Source organism: Anser brachyrhynchus (genome assembly GCF_964034855.1).
Source record: "Anser brachyrhynchus genome assembly, contig: SCAFFOLD_187, whole genome shotgun sequence".
NCBI classification, from domain to species: Eukaryota; Metazoa; Chordata; class Aves; order Anseriformes; family Anatidae; genus Anser; species Anser brachyrhynchus.
Window position 1 is genome coordinate 215,574 of NW_027663572.1, and position 19,487 is coordinate 235,060.

The window sequence follows — 19,487 nt, forward strand, 5'->3', positions numbered from 1 at the left end:
GCTCTAGAGAAGCATCATCCTTTCTAACTACCCTCGCATGGCTTCAATTAAGAGTACACTCTCAAGACAAGTGAGAAAGTGTTCCTCTTGCAAAATTAGGCAGGATAGCTGCCAAAGTTTCTAAAGTCATTACAGCAGTGAACGTGGAAAAAGGTAATGTTTAAAGAAGCAGGTAGGTTCAACAACCAAACTAAACACAAAAAGCACCAAAGAAAGTCAGACTAGCAGCACTGAAGATTGTGTTCTGGTAAATACAGTCTATACCATGTATCAGGATGCAAATATAAAAATCAGAAGAGAGCCTCTTAACAACTTCAATTTTCATCCCTGCCACTTACTTTATTTGATTACTAAGATTGGATGAGTTATGTTTTAAATGGCATAGAAAATCTGACCAAAATTTGTACAGTACTATCATGATCTACTTAGAAATGACTAGGCAGGGATGTAAGTTGGTACTACTGATATTCAGTGCATCCTGTAGCTTACATCTGTTTCACAGTTTTGATTTGAAAAGTTTATGGAACTTTTGATATTTGGACCATTATTTTATTTGCGTTACAGGAATAAACAACAGTGTTTACGATTTCTTTATATTGCATCATCCAGAAGTCCCATTTAATGATTTGAAACTTAAATTAACTTAAATACTTAATATTAACTTAATATTAATTAAATACTTAATGTTAACGTAAATACTTAAATTAACTTACAGGCAGCTTATATAACATCCAATAAAAGAAAAAATAATCTGAATATTCATGGTCATAGTTTTATGGAATAGATTTTTCCTATTAAAATGAGAAAAAAACTCTCTCACAATGAGTTGGGTGAGTATCAAAAACTGAGTCATCGTTAGCAGACATGCAGAATGCTCTCTTCTACTACTCTTTTTCACACTCTTGGCCTGTATCTTTCTGTACGACTTAAATATGAAACCAAAAATTAAGCTTTTTTTTTTCTTTTTATACTTGGCACTCGTTTCAAGTATCATTCCTGTAGAAAAACTATACAAACCTTCACCAAAACATTACTTCTCTTCTTAGGACTCATTCATTCAATTGCTAACGAGAAATGTTATAGTTTGAAGAATCTCCAAGGTAAGAGAATTAAAAATTTCAAAATTACATAAGCAAAGTTCAGGTATTCAAAGACAGGAAATCAATTGGAGCCTGCTCTGAAACCCACAAGAAAACAAAAACAATGCAAAAATAAAGCGGTATTGTTATAATTTACTATGATGCAATAAAACTGACACACTTAGCTAGTTACTTCAGTAAGCTCAGTGACAGCAATTAATTTAAGAGTCACTTACCTGTTCTTGTACAGCTCTTGATAAATAGTGTATTCCTCTTTCCCTTCTCATTTTGCCACCTCCGCTACTCACTCCTGAAGACAGACCATTGGACGCAGCAGTACTGAATTTGTAGCTGGTCACATTGCTAGCACACGACAGTACAGAAGTTGGGGGAAACAAGAGAAAAAAAAATTACCAGCCAAATTTTTTTTTCAAGATATTAGAGCTGTTATTAGTCCTAGAATTGAAACCTGCTGATCAGAAAAAAACTAAAGCTGTCTCACAAGTTGCTAAACGCTGGTAAATACTTGATGTTCTAAATAGGAAAAACTTTATTAACAGCAGCAATGAAAAGGACATACATAAGTGCACCGTTCACACGGGAACAATGACTAAGCCAGAAGACCTGAAATAGAAGAGCTGATTTAGATTGTTATTTTCCAGTGCTTCCTTTAAATAGGACTGGTTCTCTGATTCTGCGATGCACGTGTATCTTTTGCAGGGATATAAAAGAACAGCTCACAAAAATACAGAAAGAGTGCACATATGCACACATACACATGGGAAACACTGCCAACAGCTCTGATAGAATAGGGACGCCTTAGACTTGTGTGGCAAGGTAATATGGCCTAAGCTTCAGAAGCAGCTCTGGCTTTCATGTGGCCATCAGCAGGAACAGCAGAGGTGTTTGGGTATGCCAACATTCCAGAAGTCTTTTCAGACATGAATACAGATCCCTTTTGTAAGGCATACAAAGGCGTTTTTCTGGTACTTAAAAAAGCCTAGCTCAAAACCAGAAAGATATCCTAATCCAAGAGCAAATGGGGAAAAAATAACCCAAACCAGAAGTGGAATAGGGAATAACTCTAACAAAAGTACTATGGCAAGAAAATGAAGTATGCCTGGAAAAACTGTGACCTCAAAGCTTATCTTGCAGCCAATCAGTCAGTCAGTACAAAAGTGCATTAGATCGCACTGGAAGACACCAGGTCAAACTCCCACAATACTGAGGAGGAGAACTGGTCTAAACTTGTCAAATACTTGACAACAGCCTGCTTAGCACTGTAACTGCATAGAGGAAGACAGATCCCTAAGGCAGATGCTCAGACTTTTCTCTAATCCAAACTGTCAATCCATTAGAATTCTGAAAAAAGTCTTACATCAAAATAGATCTTCATTCAGACAACTATCGCTTGCCCATAACAGCCCATATTCCTCTTTCTGTTAACACCTGTGAGCTTCAAGGGGGCAAAGACAGTTGTCAGCCTTCAAGCAAGTCTAATCTACAATTGGACTCAGGATATAAAATATATATATATACACACACACGCATAGATATATAGCATTGGTGGGCCAGAGATTTACTGAGTATTCCAACTCAACTGTCCAAAGGGACTCTTGCCAGCAGATCAGTGTGGTGCTCCTGCTCCAGAACATGGCACCCAACAGAGACCAGCATCACAAAAAACACTACCACCACTACCTACTCTACAAACAAAAGGTAGGGCACTGCAATAAACTTTGTGAACGAAATCAAAAGCAGTGTGAGTTTTCTGTATCTCCTTCCTAAATGGAGAAGTAGAAAGGAGTTCTAACAAAGACAATTTAGAACAGTTTGAAAAAAACATAATTAAAACCCAGCACCTGATTGCACCTGTACCAGAACCTTAAAGCCAGTCGCTTCCACCCCTAAAAAGGTGGTTGTTGTGAAGTCCAACTTTTAGATGCCAAAACAAAGTGTTGAGTTCTTTCTGCAAGCCAAAGAATGCCCATGGTCACCTAAGAATTGCTTGGCAGATGAGCATAGAGTCAACAAAATTCCCTGCTACTGTTCTTTGAAAAGAGCGACTCCCTAAAAACAGAGTGCAAAGTCCCTTAACTCAAGCATTATTACCCAAAACACCATTTGCCCAGAAGGAAAAGCCATCAATATTATCTGGAGGATAACTCATTTGACCTAAACCAAGAAAGCAGTGTAACACAAAGCAGTCTCCTCAAGAAGAAATTCAATTAATTCTGCTGGATTTTTTTTATTTTAGAGATGAGTTAGCATTTGGCCTCAAATGATTCTAAAGAACACATGGTCTTCATGTGAACTCAAAGCAGACAATTAACTTCATCATGAAAGGAGTATTAAAAAAAAGAATAATAAATCATAAATCTTCCTCCATGTTTTTGCTTAAAAAATAAAGAAAAAAACACATCAATAAACATCCTCCTGAACTGTAACTCACTTCCCCTACTTCACCTTCTAAAGAATGCTTCAGAAAGAATCATCCCATTAGGACAGAGCTTTCAAACTGCAAGCAATTAAATAGCTAAAACTAATAGCTTTTCCCCTAGGGAACATTAAGAGGGACAAATTATTTTGTTATAAGTAAACTGAGTTATAAACCATGAAATATCTGTCAAAGCAAAATTTGTAACGCTACAGATTTAGTTAAACTACAAAATGAGCCATATTTCCTGTAGAAGGAAAAAATAAGGCCTCCAATAGCAAAGATCCTTTCTGTGGATACAGCATTATAACGTGCCTCGTTTCCCATCTTCGTATCCTTCTCAGAAGATAAACTTGGGATAAAAAGTGGTGTATCAGTACTTTTATTCTTGCTCATCTTCCTTCCTTTCACAAAAACAACAATTTTCTCAAAGTTATATTGATCTTCAAACACAATCCAGACTTTGCAGCTGCCTCAAAATACAAAATTTTCATTGGATTTCCCATTCCTTTTACTGAGAACTGTCACCACCTTTCAGGTGCAGACCGTACTGAAAAAGGAGATTTCTTTCTTTCTTCAAGTAAGTTTTAAATTAATAGATGTCATACCTTTCAGATGGTTCTGCTCGCTGTTCTGCAGGCAAAGTCTTCTCTCTCATCCCCTGCAAGTTAAGTTTAGTTCAAGACTTAGCTGAATATGTACAGAATACACAAAGTACCAACAACCACTTCATGTGTTTTTTTGTGGTTTTTATTTTATTTATTTATTTTTAATTTTATAGCCCTGAATACACCTCACCTACTTAACGTTGTTCCCTAATTCAGCATTGTGGGTACAGTTCAGTTAAATTTTGGGGCTAAAGTAAGCATCACTGCTTCACTCAGCATTGAGGACAAACTGATAGAACACTAAATCAAATTTGTCAAATCCTCTAACAAAGAAAGTAATTATTTTAAACAAAATGACAAAAATTGTGTGTGTGGGGGGGAGAGTTTTCATCAAAACTTGTGTTTGCCAACCCCGTAAAAGGGACATACTTTTCTGTTTTCTGTCATTTATCAACAAACAAGAAAAAAAAAACCTCTACCCCCCTAAAAACTAAGCAGTTGCTGCTACATTCATTTTAGAACTTTACCAAATGGAGATTGTGCTGGCTAAACAATACAGAGATTGAAAGAGTTAAAAGCAATAAGCAACCAGTATTACTGTCCACTTTGATTTCCAGCCTAAGAAGCCCATACACTTAACAAGTGGTCATTTGTACACTCAGACTGATACTGGAAACACAGATGTTTTCGCAGAAAGAGATGCCCATTTAATTTTATGGAAAATTTATCAGACTCCATCTACTCCAAAGCAATCAAAACCGATAACTCAGCACATTGTCAGAACTCTCACTTGGAGCACATAGCTCACCTGGAATAGTTTACACAGAACACGAGCATGTTTCATCAGTGACAGCTTCGTGTACATGAGAATATAAAAGGAAAACATTTCTGTCTTTTAATATTCTTTCACTGACAACAGGATGACTCAATAGCACATCATGACATCGTGAAAACAACCACAAGACACTGAGTGTTCCAAAAACAGAATTAAATCCATAAAAGCTCAATCTATTTCACAATGGTTCCCACTGCCTTAAAGCTCGCCTCAAACATACTATCAGTACTTTTTGCAAAGATAGGATAACAATTGGTTTGAGAAACATTCCAAGACTGGAAAAAAAAAACAGGCACATAAGGACTCAAAAATGTACTCACTTGGAACTTTGTGTCTCCTCTCTGGCAAATTTTGCTGGACTGAGTAGTTGAAGTCGGTGATGGTTCAGAATACCGCGTATAACGCATCGGCTGACGGTTTACTGTTGGTGTCACAAGTCTCTTAACAGGTGGAGGCTGGAATGCATTCTGGGATTCCAGCTTTGAAAGGGAAACAGCAATCAATTTATCCTTATGTCCACCCAAATTAATTCCAATATTTATTGATGAAAACAAATTACAGAACTATAAACCTCCCCCCATCGGTCTTGGCACTCAGTGAATACAATTTGAAAATTCTGAAGACCGTTCAACTTGTAGAGGGAAATCACCAGAAAACCAGTAACGAAATCCATAAAGCTATATATAAGTAGCCAAAGTCTGACTGAATTCCGTTTCAAAATTTGGCAGTTAGCTTCATAGACAAAATAATTCATGCTACCATAATTAAAATAATCCATGTTCCTAGAATATGCTCCTATCTTTTCCTCTGCCCACACTGTGATTTTTTTTTTTTAGTAGCTTAATTCATTAATTTAACATTTGAAGTGATAAGCAACTAATTATACAGGCTTCTGGGCTTCACATCCCCTACATTTTCCCCCTTCAAAGTTACACAAACAATAGAACACACTCAAAAAAAACAACTTGTCAATCTTACAATAATCTCATTCATTAAAATATGATCCAATGCTTTACATGTGCATTAGATGCACTTCAAGTAGTGGGTTTGACTTCCCTTTTCAAAGCATTTTCACAGACCAGAGTTAATTTTTAACACAGACCACTGCGTGTTCTGCAAAACTGACTTAACTGAACTGTCAGACAGAAAACAAACCCTAAAGGCTACAAGATTTACCGATGGCTCCGCCTGCGGTCTTAAGGATCAGAAAATACAGTCTTAGGAAGCATGCTATTGTTCAAATCAATACCAACAGGAAATCGTTTACACCGCAGCTTTAATTTCACAGTATCTCCCAGCTCTTAGTAATAGGATTCACACTCTCTCTAAAGTATACAAAAATACATCTTTCTAAAAAATATTACATTCAGTTTGAAACCTTGAATAAGACATGTTTTATGTAAGTTCACAAATCTACTTCGAGTGAACGACGGTTCATTGCTGGTTTTAAAGGTAAAAAAGAAAAATATTAATTCCCCCAGTTAGGCATTCAATACACCAAGAGCTATTCTGCCTGGTACAGTTCCTTGAAATAAGAAAAATACCACATCACTGCTACCCACTGCAGAAGTTTAGCCCGAGTGCACAAGTGTTCCGTCAACCGCATGTTCACTTTAGCAGGAAAACACACGATCGTCTCCTCAGCAAATAATTGCTTCTCATCACGGGCTACCCTTCTCCCGCCACCATTATGAATTCTAGTATTATGAATAGACAATCTATCTCCTTTCACCCACTGACAGCTGCGTGCAACATTCATTTAGTGGCTGACAATTTCAGGCTCTCTGTTGCAAATCTGGCAGATCTTTCTTAATGCCTTATCACAGGTGTATTGATATAATATAACTGAGAATTCACACCAGATTTGGTTTTAGTTATTTGGATAATATTTATGATATACTTCACTTCTCCATGCCCTTGTAATTTGGCAGATGGTGAAAAGATGGTCCAGGAAATCTGAGATGTTTGTAAACTCTGAAGTGATTGTAAACTTAATTATACATCCATCCAGTCAAGGAATTAGCACAGAAACTTCTTGAGACACTGTCCCTTTTCTCATTAGAACAGAAGATGAAAAGTTTGCACATCTTGTTATTTCCTTCAGTCACCTGATCTTCAAGTGGTCATTTAAGGGTTTTGCAATTTAATAAGCCCAAGGATACCCCTAACTAAAGTCATCAAAAAAAGATGACTAGTTTTCATTTTTTAAACAAAATGAAAGGAAATCATGCTTTACCACAGCATTATCACCAGTTCTGTGCTACCTCCAAATAGGAATTTAGGAGCGTTAAGATTTATAGCGTCAGAAAAGAAAAAGAAAAAAAAAAACCTCTACCCCCCTAAAAACTAAGCAGTTGCTGCTACATTCATTTTAGAACTTTACCAAATGGAGATTGTGCTGGCTAAACAATACAGAGATTGAAAGAGTTAAAAGCAATAAGCAACCAGTATTACTGTCCACTTTGATTTCCAGCCTAAGAAGCCCATACACTTAACAAGTGGTCATTTGTACACTCAGACTGATACTGGAAACACAGATGTTTTCGCAGAAAGAGATGCCCATTTAATTTTATGGAAAATTTATCAGACTCCAACGATGGTTCATCGCTGGTTTTAAAGGTAAAAATGAAAAATATTAATTCCCCCAGTTAGGCATTTAATACACCAAGAGCTATTGTGCCTGGTACAGTTTTGCAATTTAATGATACCCCTAACTAAAGTCATCAAAAAAAGATGACTAGTTTTCATTTTTTAAACAAAATGAAAGGAAATCATGCTTTACCACAGCATTCTCACCAGTTCTGTGCTACCTCCAAATAGGAATTTAGGAGCGTAAGATTTATAGCGTCGGAAATTAACAATTTTCCTCCTCTTTACTTTGAATGGTGATAAAAAGCAGAAAAATTAGTTTTCTGTGCCCGAATGAACACGGAAGTCTGTACAAAGTCTATATGACCACTCAAGCAGTATTTTTCTATTTGTGATCATTTCTTCAAGAGAAAACTTGCCTCAAGAGGAATTTTAATATGCAGCTTCACCCCAAGTTGGGGGACAAGATAAAACGACTTGGTGTGTTCTAGAGCTGTTGCTCTCAACTTACAAAGATAACATAATTCTTAACCTGAGTAATCTTCACAGCCCATCATCTATTGTGGATACATGCCAATATTAACTTGATTTGATGTCTATGTTGTCACTGAGGTTTGAGAAAATTTTTCTAATAGTGATAAAGCATTGAAAAAGTTATCTACCTCAGCTTAAGACATTATTGGTTCTTACCTTTCTTCGTTTGGACTGGAAGTCAGTAATATCCGGTTTATCTATGTCCGGAGGCTGAGGGAAAAAACAAAGCATAAATATTAGAGGGCAATTTTTTTCTCCTGAGAGAGAGGGTTCCCTGCAACAAAAATGTGGGGGTTCATGGTCAACTTACACAACACAGCGGCAAAAGAGATGTCATTCTTTTAGCATCCTGTTGAAAAAACAGCGCAATAAATTAAACCGGCCACAACGTAAGGAAGAATAGTTTTATCTTTATCCTTTGATGGCACATTTACTAAGTTTTATAAACACATGAAGCAAAAACAGATTAAAAGAAGTGCTATTTACCAACAAAGGGCTTGACAGCTTCTCCACTGCCTCCAAGATGCACCACGCTGAGGTACTCAAGGTAGCGTGGGACCGCACAGTTTCTTCTCTAGCTTTCGCTCTCTTTTGTGCCTGAAAAATTAGCATTTTAAGTGTTACAATGGTCAATTCTCAGCTAAGGAGGCATGTTTTTTACGTCCCAAGGCTACACTGATGATACAATCAATATATTCTGATGACAGAGAAACATGCAGTCACTGGGAGTTCAAGCCATAAAGAAGAGAATACGTTCGGAGTTTAATGAAGTTTACCTTGGGCCTCAGTGCATCTTGCACGTGCTTGTTGCACGAGCAATAAAAGAACTCCGTACTTGTAAAAGGTCAAGACGGATGATGCCAGGACTGCTAAGGCCTCCGAAGCAGTAATCAGGGAAACAGAACTCAAGAAAAGGCTTGTGGTACAGAAAGCATTTTCAGTAACAACACAGACCTCAGAGTTTCACGATGGTCTAAGTGTACCATCTTAAAATCAGTGTATACAATCATAACCAGGAACTAGTTTTACTTCTCTCTTGCTTCCTCCCTTCCCCCAAGATTAAAGTTGGCTGCAAATCTTTGTCTTAAAAGATAAAGATCTGATTTAAACTGTAACAGATCTAAACATTACACTGAAAAAGTAAACTGTTTATTTGCACCACCCAACTTCAAATATCAGTCAAAAACTTCCTTTGGTGTGACTTTTTTTCTTCCCAGGTTAAACCCCTCAAATAACCACACTGTGCTTATCACACGATGTGAAGACAGGAAGCAGACCACGCAGCATGTAAAAACACAAGTGAGACTCACAGAACCACAGAATGGTTAAGGTTGGAAGTGACCTCTAGAGATCGCCTGGTCTACCCCCCCGCTCAAGCAGGGCCACCCCGAGCAGGTTGCCCAGGACCATGTCAAGTCAGCTCTTGAAGACCTCCAAAGAGGGAGACTCCACAGCCTCTCCGGGCAACCTGTGCCAGGGCTCCATCACCCGCACAGTGCAAAAGCATTTCCTGATGCTCAGACAGAGCCTCACGTTTCAGTTTGTGCCTGTTGCCTCTTGACCTGGCACTGGGCACCGCTGAAAACACAATGGCTCTCTATGCTCTTTGCACCATCCATTCAGGTATTTATATACACCAATAAGATCCCCCCAAACCTCCTCTCCTCCATGCTAAACAGGCCCAGCAGTCCCTGCCTCTCCTCAGAGGAGAGGTGCTCCCAGTCCCTTGATCTTCTTGGTGGCCCTTCGCTGGACTCTCTAGTACCTTGCTGTCATTCACAGCAAGCAGCAAGAAGCAAGCTACTCTCTCCTTTAAAAGCCTAGTATTTTGGTTCCTCTTTTTACCATAATGCAGTAATATTGTAAAAAACAAAAATAGCCGACCAAAGAGGGTTCCCAGCTTTGCACCACAAGGTTTCAAGGTTTCCCGTAAGTGAGGTACTTGTACTGCCCTTTTTCCGTTGCACAAATGGACTGTCAGAACAGAGCCAGCAAACCCGCGTTTTCATTTTCTTCAAATTCCTTTTGATTTATCGATAAAAGTCACTTTCATTTAAATACATTCCTACCAAACCTGATTTGACTTTCCTTTTCGATTCAGCTCTAGCTAATCAGAGTTGTCAGCAGTTTTTATTTGCTATTTCCAAGAACTCTTGGGGGCAAATAACTCTCTCCAAGAACTATATGAATCGTTCAAAACAGAAAGCATGTTACTGCTTATCTTGGGACTGCATTTAGTCCTGCATGCCTCTGTGTACCAGAAGAACAAAGGATCAGCAAAGTTGATTTTAGATATTTTCAAAGACTGCAGGTTTATACAACATATCCATAGCATGAATGTAGGCATGCTTGGAAAAGAAGATCCACAGATAAATATTAGCCAGGTTTGACTACTGTAGCTTTTGCTACCATAAACACAAGTTTTCAAAGTTATGCTGTCATTGGTTTTTTTGCATCAAGTTATTTTAACGTAATGTAGTCAGAGGCAGACAATGGCACTTGAATGGAATTTTTTGAAAGACCTAACAACAGAGGAAACCCCAACTACCAACAACTAGCCCAAACTGTCATTCTTGTTCTTTCTGACAAGTATTACCTGTGGTAAAAACTGTCATTAAAGAATTTAAACAGAAATCAATCTCAGACGTCTATTTTTGTAGACCAAGAGGGCAGAAGAGCAACTGTTACCACATATTCAGCTCCCTGCTCAAAGCTCCTTTGGCAGTGCTGCTTTTTTTATTTCCATCACTATTTCCCACTACACTACTTTTCTCATACCTGATAAGGTTCCGTCTTTGGCTGCCTTGATCTTACAGCTGCACCACCGGCATAGGCCGTCTTTCCGGGGTAAAATGGAGAAAACCCAAGCTGGTTTTGCTTAAAAACAGACGTGCTTCCACGTACCTACGGAAACACAGTATGAGAAGTGGATAGAAAAACAGGTACACATTCAAACTGATTAAAAGAAATACTGTGCAGTACTTACAGGACACAGTCCTCCAAAAACAAATAAACTGAATGCAGGTTTCTTAGAGCTAGCTGCAGAATGCTGCGAGAGGGAATGAGTTCTTTCAGCTTCTGTGGGCCAGAGCAGTGACGATGAAGTATTTTTTAAAACTGCAACATCTGCCAAAATGACGTATGCTAGATGTAAATGCCTCTCGTACGTACAGAACTTTAACAATAAAGATCACACTAATTCAAGTTCTTCAATACAGAAAAATAAGCATGACTTCAGCTTCTTTAAATAGATCAACTTCACGTACAGACTGAAAACCAAGTATCACCTACAAACTTGAAAACTGTTCACAGAGCTGCAAGTAGTTTTCACCAATCTTACCAAGTTAATACTGTGCTTCCAATGCAGATATTTTTTTCCTTCAGGCTAAGATAAAAGAGGACCGCATAAACATCAGTGCATTTGTACGGACAAAGCTTTTTTCTATGTTGGTAAAAGGCTGGAGGCCAGCACAGATCATAATCGCATAGGTTTTAAACCTGGAAGATTCCCCAAAGGCTGCTCTAAGAGTTAACGATCTTCTGCCCATGTATGTTTTACGAAGACACACCAGAAAGTTCTAGTGCACTCAGGTTATATTGCTAAAGCCCAGCAACTCTACTCTACTACTCAGCTGTACAAAAGTTCTCTGCAAAACCTGCTGAGCACACGTCAGTCCCTGTCTATATGGGGGACTAGAAAAAGCTGCAAACCTGCTGTTCGCCCTTTCAGCGAGAAGACCTACGTACCAACCTACATCGACACGATGCTTATTTTTTATTTTAAAATGGTGTGCTTTCCTCAATGAATTTGGCAAAAGACATGAAAGTATTGACAGCTGAAGCCTTCTACCAAGAAAGGTCAAAAAACAGCCTATAGCTTATGACAGAGTAGTTTCTTTATCTTCTCTTGCTGAAACACAGGAAAACATCTCGTGTTCCTATTTGTCACCTGCACTTATTCACATTTAACCAGCTGTCTGTTAGATATTCTGAGTCACTCTTCCTTCTAGACAATCAGCCTAGTTGTCAAGCTACGGCAAGTCAGCCTGATTTCCTACCGTCCCAGTTCAAAATTTACATATAACCTAGCTGAATGTGTATATTTCAGCATTGACTCTTTCTAACATCAGGGTATCATAAACGTATTCCAAAGCACGCTTCTATTAAAAAGGTGATAGGATTATATACTTCTAAAACACTAAAAATTCAATTTAATTCTCGCATCCAAAGTTGACATTCACCTATTTTATTTACTAAGGTGATGTGGAATATTAAAGAACGCAAGGTACTTCACATTAAAAAAAAAGTCAATTAAACAGAGAACACAAAAATCACCTTCATCAGATGCTCTAGAGGAGGAATCACTGGTTGTTGAGATGTTATCATCGTCTTGTTGAGAGGTAGAATCTTCTATTTCTTTTATCAAGGACAGCCTAGGACTGCCAATGCCAAATACAGAAGATGTCGAGGGCTGACAAGGTGGGACAGGAGAATCCAGCGTGGTATAATTCAGACGGCTCCGATGAAGAGAGGGCCTTGTTAACACAACTGGGAAGTTCAGTGCTGATCTACTTGTGGATGGTTCTAGACAAGAACAGGGAGATAATTAGCTTTGCTATAGACAAGCTCACAGAAGCCAAAACCTGTTTCCTATCGACAGCCATGCTATTGCCAAGTTCTAAGCGCAAAAAGAGAGAAGCCAAATTTAACTTCTTCCTCACCCAGATACGGTTGCATCTAACTGTCTGGCTACAACAACAACACTGCTTGAGATACACAGTATTAATGTTGCATCCAGAAGTAGTTAACTATGAGGTTTTACAACACCACATTCTGACCCCGTGCTCAAATGCTCTAACGCTGACTTGGCCGTTCACTAAATCAAACATATATACTCCTTCTCCCATGTACAGCTTGCAATAAGCTTTACAAAATTTGAGATTACACGGTAAATTACAGATAACACTGCAGCTTCCATAATATTGGAACAAAGGTTACATTAATCTGAATACACAACATGAAAATGAACGTTTGCAGTACTTTTTTCCCAAGTTCTTCCATATCAGCTCACGTTAGAGGCAAAACATCATCTCCTACCCATTAACTATTGGGATTTTGACCCAAGGGACAAGGATGTTGACCCAAGTAACCAGATGAGCATTTTTCCCTCTTGAAGCAAAGGGTCTGCAAACAATGCCAGTGGCCTGGAATAGGTGGCCTTGAAGTCTATCTTGCTAAATGAATGGAACTATTCATGGGTATTTTGCCTGATGAAAGCCTACTGTCTCTCCCAGGAATCTGGGCAATTCAAATGACTTTGAGCCACTATCCTCTTGATACTTGAACTGAAGCTTAAACTAGTTAGTTCAATCTTCATAACCACTGCAGTACCACTAATTAGCTCTCCAAACCATGAGCAGATTTTTAGGACAGCACCATTTGAGATACAGAAAGTTCTTCAGGCGGAAGGCCACCCAATATAGGCTCCAGCACACTGATACCTCAGAACTGAAGAAACACATTGGTTTCAAAATGTAGTAATAATTAAAAAAAAAAATCTTATTCTTAAGCATAGTAAGCAACACCCACGGACAGCAACATAAGCTGCAAAAGGTTCCAGGGTGTCCACCTGCTCCTGATCTCCTGGAGTTAGCAAGCTTGCAGTGCAGCTGTTCTTACTGAAAGCTCCTTTCACGCAGTTACATAGGAAAGCCAACATGTGTTCCTCAGTCACGAAGACCTTCTCTATTCTTTTCTCCAAACTCATTCCCAAGCTACAGCTACACAGAAAGCCATCAATCTCCTTGTTTACAATTAGATGAGATTGGAGGCAAAGATATTTCCTCCTTATTTTTTGATTCTGCCAACAACAGAAGCAACTGACTTTCCACATTATCTATGGTTACCTACGCACGCTCAGACAAAACTTCTTTACTTATTAAAAGCTGACTTCCCCAAAACAGCTAATTTAAGAGAAACTCAAATAAGAATAGATGCAAATTTATACAACAGGACTACAGGAACAGTGAGGGGCACTGGATATAAGACAAATTAATCTTTCATGAGGTAAAGGAGTTGCAAACCTCGTTGCCAACGGTCCAAATACCTTCTCAAAGACACCCCCTCCCCCCGCGTAGACCTTAAAGTTATTGAATATTTTAAGGATAATAATCTCATAAACCACATCCGTGCACAAGTTCCCCAGTTCACCATCAAGTTAACGAGGAACTTTACTAAATTGATCAAAGCCCAAAACAAAAAAAAAAACAAAACAAAACAAACAAAGTCGGGACACGAGACGGAATTTTCCTCTGCCATTCTAGCATCTAGTCTTTTGTTTCGAAGACTGCAAAACAAATTAATTTTTTTAATTGCCTTAGGCAATTAGACAGATTTTCATTCCATATCTTTTAAAAGATGGAAAATGCAACCCAGCACACTTGCAAATGACTTATTTTCAGCATTTAGCACCTGGCTAATAGAGTACCTAAAGTTAACTGATGCCTTCCAAGAGCATAAGATGTATGCTTCGTAACTGTGTATACAGTTTAAAGCTAAGACGGTTTCACAAACAGTTGTTTTGACTTTTTTTGGGTTTTTTTTCATTCTGTCAAAACCCTCATTCCAATTTCCTTTTGAAATTCAGATTCAAAACTAGAAATCTGTGAATAAATACAGATGGCCAGAATTCCAAATGATTTTTCACATACCTCGTCTACTAATTCCTGCTGGTTCAGGCGTGAATCTCTCATCGATTATGGTATCTTCATCTGAATAATCGTGGTGATAGTTTACCGGAGTCTCCTCCTGGTTTGCAGATTCATTTCTGTCTACACACTCCTCCTCACGCTTATTGAAATACTTCTGCAGCCAGGCCGGTACAATATTTTTCACAGTTTCTGTCATTCTGCTAATTATTCCCTGCTTGAAAGAAAAAACACTTGTTTAATTACAGAAACGCAGTCAACAGCATATGCTGCGATACCACCTTCCACGGACCTTGAAGACAGATATTATACAGCAAATATTCAGAAGACGACGACGAGGTTGATCCCTGGCATAGGATCGCTACACTTCTGGTAAACCTAAAATTCACCTAAGATTGATTTACAACTACCTATCACTTTCTGCACTTCCAAGTGACCTTGGCAAGGTTCAAAGTTTTGAAACCTCTGCCAAAATTCACCAGCAGGTCGTCAATCTGCAAGGCTATCAGGAAACTCTACGCCTGAACAGCTCCTGACCTACAGACTTGTTCCAGGACTCTTCCTCTTCGCACCCTCCCGTGAAAACCAACTAAACCAGAAGTTCAGCAATTATCTACTGCGACAGTCAGGACCATACTACCCATTAAAATCAGTGAATCTAAATATTTTCAATTTTAGTAATGCTGAATTGCAGTGACTATACGCACAAAAAACAGTTCTGCTCTCAACAGTCAGCCTAACCCAGAAGATGTCCTGGAAGAAACACAGCTATAGCTATAGCACCAGCACCTCCTCTTGCAAGAGCCTTCTAAAGCTGTTGCTGTATTTTGTAGAAGACTGACTCTGCGGCATACATCGGGTACGATCGGAGAATTCCCACCTGACCAAAAGCCCCAGGAACTACGGTTAAATAAAAGATAAATTAATATAAATGAATAAATTAATAATAAAAATTAATAATAAAAATTAATATCCAGAAAGCTGACAATCATGAGCTAGGCATCCTGCTAATCATCCCTCCTGCAGGCAGGGGGAAAAAAAAGGTAAATTAGATCCAGGACTAGTTCCCAGGAACTTTGAAGCTGCTAACTATACTGCCTACAGTGCCCAGGCACCTTCAGAGCTTAATGGTAAGAGACAGAGGGTTTGGTGGGCTGTAATTAGGATCACAAGCACACAAAACACATCTATTTAAGTATTTCTAAGAATCGACTTATCGACTAAAGTTGTAGGGGGAAGGATGAGAAAAACAGTGGGGTAGGGATCAGAACCAGAGGTATAACCTCACAAAATCGCATCGGTCGCTTTCGTGCCTCCCCAACTGCATCACTGAGAGACAATTAACATTAAGCCACAGAACCTTCTGCAGAGTGGACATGATATTGAAGATAAACTGAAATTAATTGACAAATGCTCTAAGCAAGCTATCTGCTCAAAGCTCGTCCTTTTACGTTATGAACATTTGCACGATTCGTCTGGTTACAAAGCTAACGGCTATAATAAATGCACACATGTAACACCTATCAGTTTGTCTATTTATCAAATCATTAAAATTCTTCCCCGATAAGTTACTGTTAATTTGATCTGCGCTGGATGTGCAGCAGCCATTCTCTGTGCAGAATCCCCCAGATATCCCCACGCACGTGTTTGCTCTGGCACACTCTTTAAATAAACCTACTGGAAAACACGCAGAGATAACAGACAATGGAAAAGTTAGAAAACCATCTCCACTGATTATTTTTAATCCACGTGTAAGGTTTATCAGTTAGCTACACAGTGTCGGCACACGCAAGCTATGGCACTTTCAACATTAATGCACTGTTCAAGCCAGAGGTTTCAACGGTTGCTCTGTAAGCGTGGGGAATGTTTGCATTGCCCTTCCAGGCCAGCTTTAGATGGACAAGATTGATTGTCAATATGTGGTATAAGGGACTTGGCATTTCTGCAAGTGATAAAAACCTAATTGAGCAGCTATCCATGCGTAGCGCTCCCTTGGTTTTGCATATGATAATCAATCCCCTCAGCTACGTTGCTCATTTAATAGCGGAGAGGTTTTGGCTGAACAAACATGTGCAGAGGGCATCTCCAGAGCATCTCTCTGGGCGTCCTGACATTTCTTAGCAAAGAGCTGCTGGGAGGGATCTCGGCGCGTCCCCCCTCCAGCACGGGGATTTTCACACCCCGAATTGACGGACCGCTTTCACCATCAACCTGCTGTACCCTACAGCACAAACGAGAAGCAAAGCCTGGCAGGTAACGTTCAGAGAATTGATGATGGGCTGAGGAGGGGTGCAGGGAGCGGGGAAAGCCCTGGGGGTGGCACTGGGGGTCCTGAGGGCAGCGGGCTGGGGGTGAAGGGGAGGGGGAGGAGGGGGGTAATGGGCTGGGTAGAGGGGTAAGGGGGTAAGTAAGGGGCTGAGGGGATAACTGAGGGGGTTAGGAAGGGGCTGAGGGGGTAACTAAGGGGGTAACTAAGCCGTTGAGGGGGTAACTAAGGGGGTAAGGAGGTGGGTAGGGGGTAACTAAGGGGATAAAGGGGCGGGTAAGGTAAGGGGGTAAGTAAGGGGGTAACTAAACGGTTGAGGGGGTAACTAAGGGGGTAACTAAGCCGTTGAGGGGGTAACTAAGGGGGTAACTAAGCGGTCGAGGGGGTAACTAAGGGGGTAAGGAGGTGGGTAGGGGGTAACTAAGGGGATAAAGGGGCGGGTAAGGTAAGGGGGTAAGTAAGGGGGTAACTGGTGGGCTGAGGGGGAAGGGCCCGCTGTGGGGGGGCCGCTCCTCACCCGCTTGCTCCTGGCACAGGGGGGCTTCGCGGCGCCCAAACGGTGGCGCCGCCTCTTCACCTTGCCGCCGGCCGCTCCTCCTCCTCCTCCTCCTCCTCCTCCTCCTCCTCCTGCTCCTCCTTCTCCTGATCGGGCTCCTGGGCTGCCGCCCGGCGCCCCGCCGCCACCGGCCCTGCCACCGCCGGCCATGCCGCTGCCGGTCGCGCCGCTACCGGTCGCGCCGCCCGAGGCCATACCGCCCCCCCCCCGCGTTCGGTGCCGTCACGGGGCCCCCCCGCCCCCCGCCGCCACGCGCCGCGGGGCCTGCCCTGCCCCTCGTGGGAATAAAAATGTTGTTTTTGCAGAGTTACGTTGTTTAAAGGTAAGGAATGGGGTATCGAGGTGTGCTTGCAGCGATAAGAACGCTTAGCAGGCGACCTTGTAAAATGCAGACAACCAGACTCCGTAGAACAATTCGGGGAAAATCACGGTGTTGAGTCAAGTCAGGTAAGTGAAGAACCATTACCGCTTCAACCAGTAAAAAAGTCGAAAGAAATTCGAAATTTAACAGGCCGGCAACTGAAGGCCATGCATTGTCTGGGAAGCATCAGACAGATTGTGAGCCTGGATCACCCCCTCAGTGGGGAAACAGGGGAGGGTCCCGTCATCAAAAAGTATATAAACTGGGTTTTGGAACCAGCAGGGGCGCTCCTGCTCGTGGGACGCCCGCCACTGCGATCGCGAATAAATTCCTGCTTCGCTGAGCTCCTCGCCTGAGCCCAAGTTATTGGCTACGGAGTGTTTCTCACAATTTGGGGGCTCGTCCGGGAGCCAGTCGCCTACTGGGGAGCCCCACCGCCGCAGCAGCAGGAAGGCATGCCCCGCTGATTTCAGCGGTCCTGTGCATCGACGGCGGCGGTTCTGCGGAGAGCTGACAGAGGGCCCGAGACTGATGAAAGAGGCAGGATCCGTGAAGGAGTGGGGAAGGGAAGAAGGCAGGCACTCCGGCTTTGAGAATTGATCCGGTAACTCTGTGCACAGACCAAGGTAAGAAATAGGAAGTATTGCCTTGGGGGTCGGGTGAGACTCTGTGTGCCGTGTGATTGAGACGTACTTTTGTACGGAGCGAGTGTGGAGTCCTGATCCGCGGTTCCGCAGCTCCGCGAGGGGCGCGGCCGGAGACGGACGAAGCGTGAGATAAGGGAGAGAAAGGAAGAGTCTCGGGAAATGTGGTGTATGGTAAGCCCTTGCACGGGGAAGTGCTTGGCAATACACCAGGGAAATTTGGTGTGCGGTAGTCCTCGCACGGACGGGACGCCCGCCACTGCGATCGCGAATAAATTCCTGCTTCGCCGAGCTCCTCGCCTGAGCCCAAGTTATTGGCTACGGAGTGTTTCTCACACCCTCCCCCTCCCTCCCTCGCGCGCCCCCTCCCCTCACGGGAACGCGCGCCCCCCCCTCCCGCTGCCGCTCCCGTTCCTCGCCTCGCCCCGCCCCGGTCCCGTCCCGGTCCCGCCGCCCTCCCGCTCCCGCCCTCAGGACCCGGCCGCCATAATGAACCCCGGCCCGGCCACCGTAAGCACGGGGCTAGGAGTCACCTCCAGAGCCTCCCCGCGCCGTGGCGCCGACCGCTGGTGTGCCGCAGCACCGCGCCGGGCGTGGGACGGCGCCCCGAGCCCACAGTGCTCGTCAGAAAAGCCCCGCACCGACAACCGATACCCCCGCACCGACAACCAACAGCCCCCACGCCGACAACCAACGCACAAGCAGTGTTTTAGGCCGGATTCGTGGCCCCGTTGGTCCGGGAGGCAGTCGTCACGCTAAATTCTACCCCACGGCAGGGGAACGATGGGCATCGTGACAGATCGCCGCCCCAGAAAATAAACACATAAATAAAGAATAAAAACGATAACGGGACATGAATCGTGCCCTTAAT

The 19,487-nt window shown here is 41.8% G+C and overlaps 1 protein-coding gene across 1 annotated transcript; it reads right to left on the reverse strand.

Moving 5' to 3' along the window:
• Positions 1-1,690: 1,690 nt before the first annotated feature.
• LOC308187233 (nuclear pore complex protein Nup153-like) lies at positions 1,691-15,440 on the reverse strand. Its single transcript, XM_080609397.1, has 9 exons — positions 14,793-15,440; positions 12,418-12,666; positions 11,069-11,208; positions 10,861-10,986; positions 8,569-8,679; positions 8,393-8,431; positions 8,239-8,292; positions 5,280-5,438; positions 1,691-4,177 (listed from the first exon to the last, which is right to left on the reverse strand). Exons 1-9 carry the CDS (start codon positions 14,986-14,988, stop codon positions 4,109-4,111), a joined length of 1,143 nt encoding a protein of 380 aa, XP_080465523.1. The 5' UTR covers positions 14,989-15,440; the 3' UTR covers positions 1,691-4,108.
• Between the last annotated feature and the right edge of the window lie 4,047 nt (positions 15,441-19,487).

Excerpts from the sequence above, each read along its gene's own strand:
- LOC308187233 (XM_080609397.1), bottom strand. The coding sequence starts at position 14,988 with ATGACAGAAACTGTGAAAAATATTGTACCGGCCTGGCTGCAGAAGTAT. Across the intron at positions 10,987-11,068 it reads TTTTTGGAGGACTGTGTCCT|GTACGTGGAAGCACGTCTGT; the intron begins GTAAGTACTGCA and ends GTGTTTCCGTAG. Across the intron at positions 5,439-8,238 it reads TCCAGTCCAAACGAAGAAAG|CTGGAATCCCAGAATGCATT; the intron begins GTAAGAACCAAT and ends TCCCTTTCAAAG.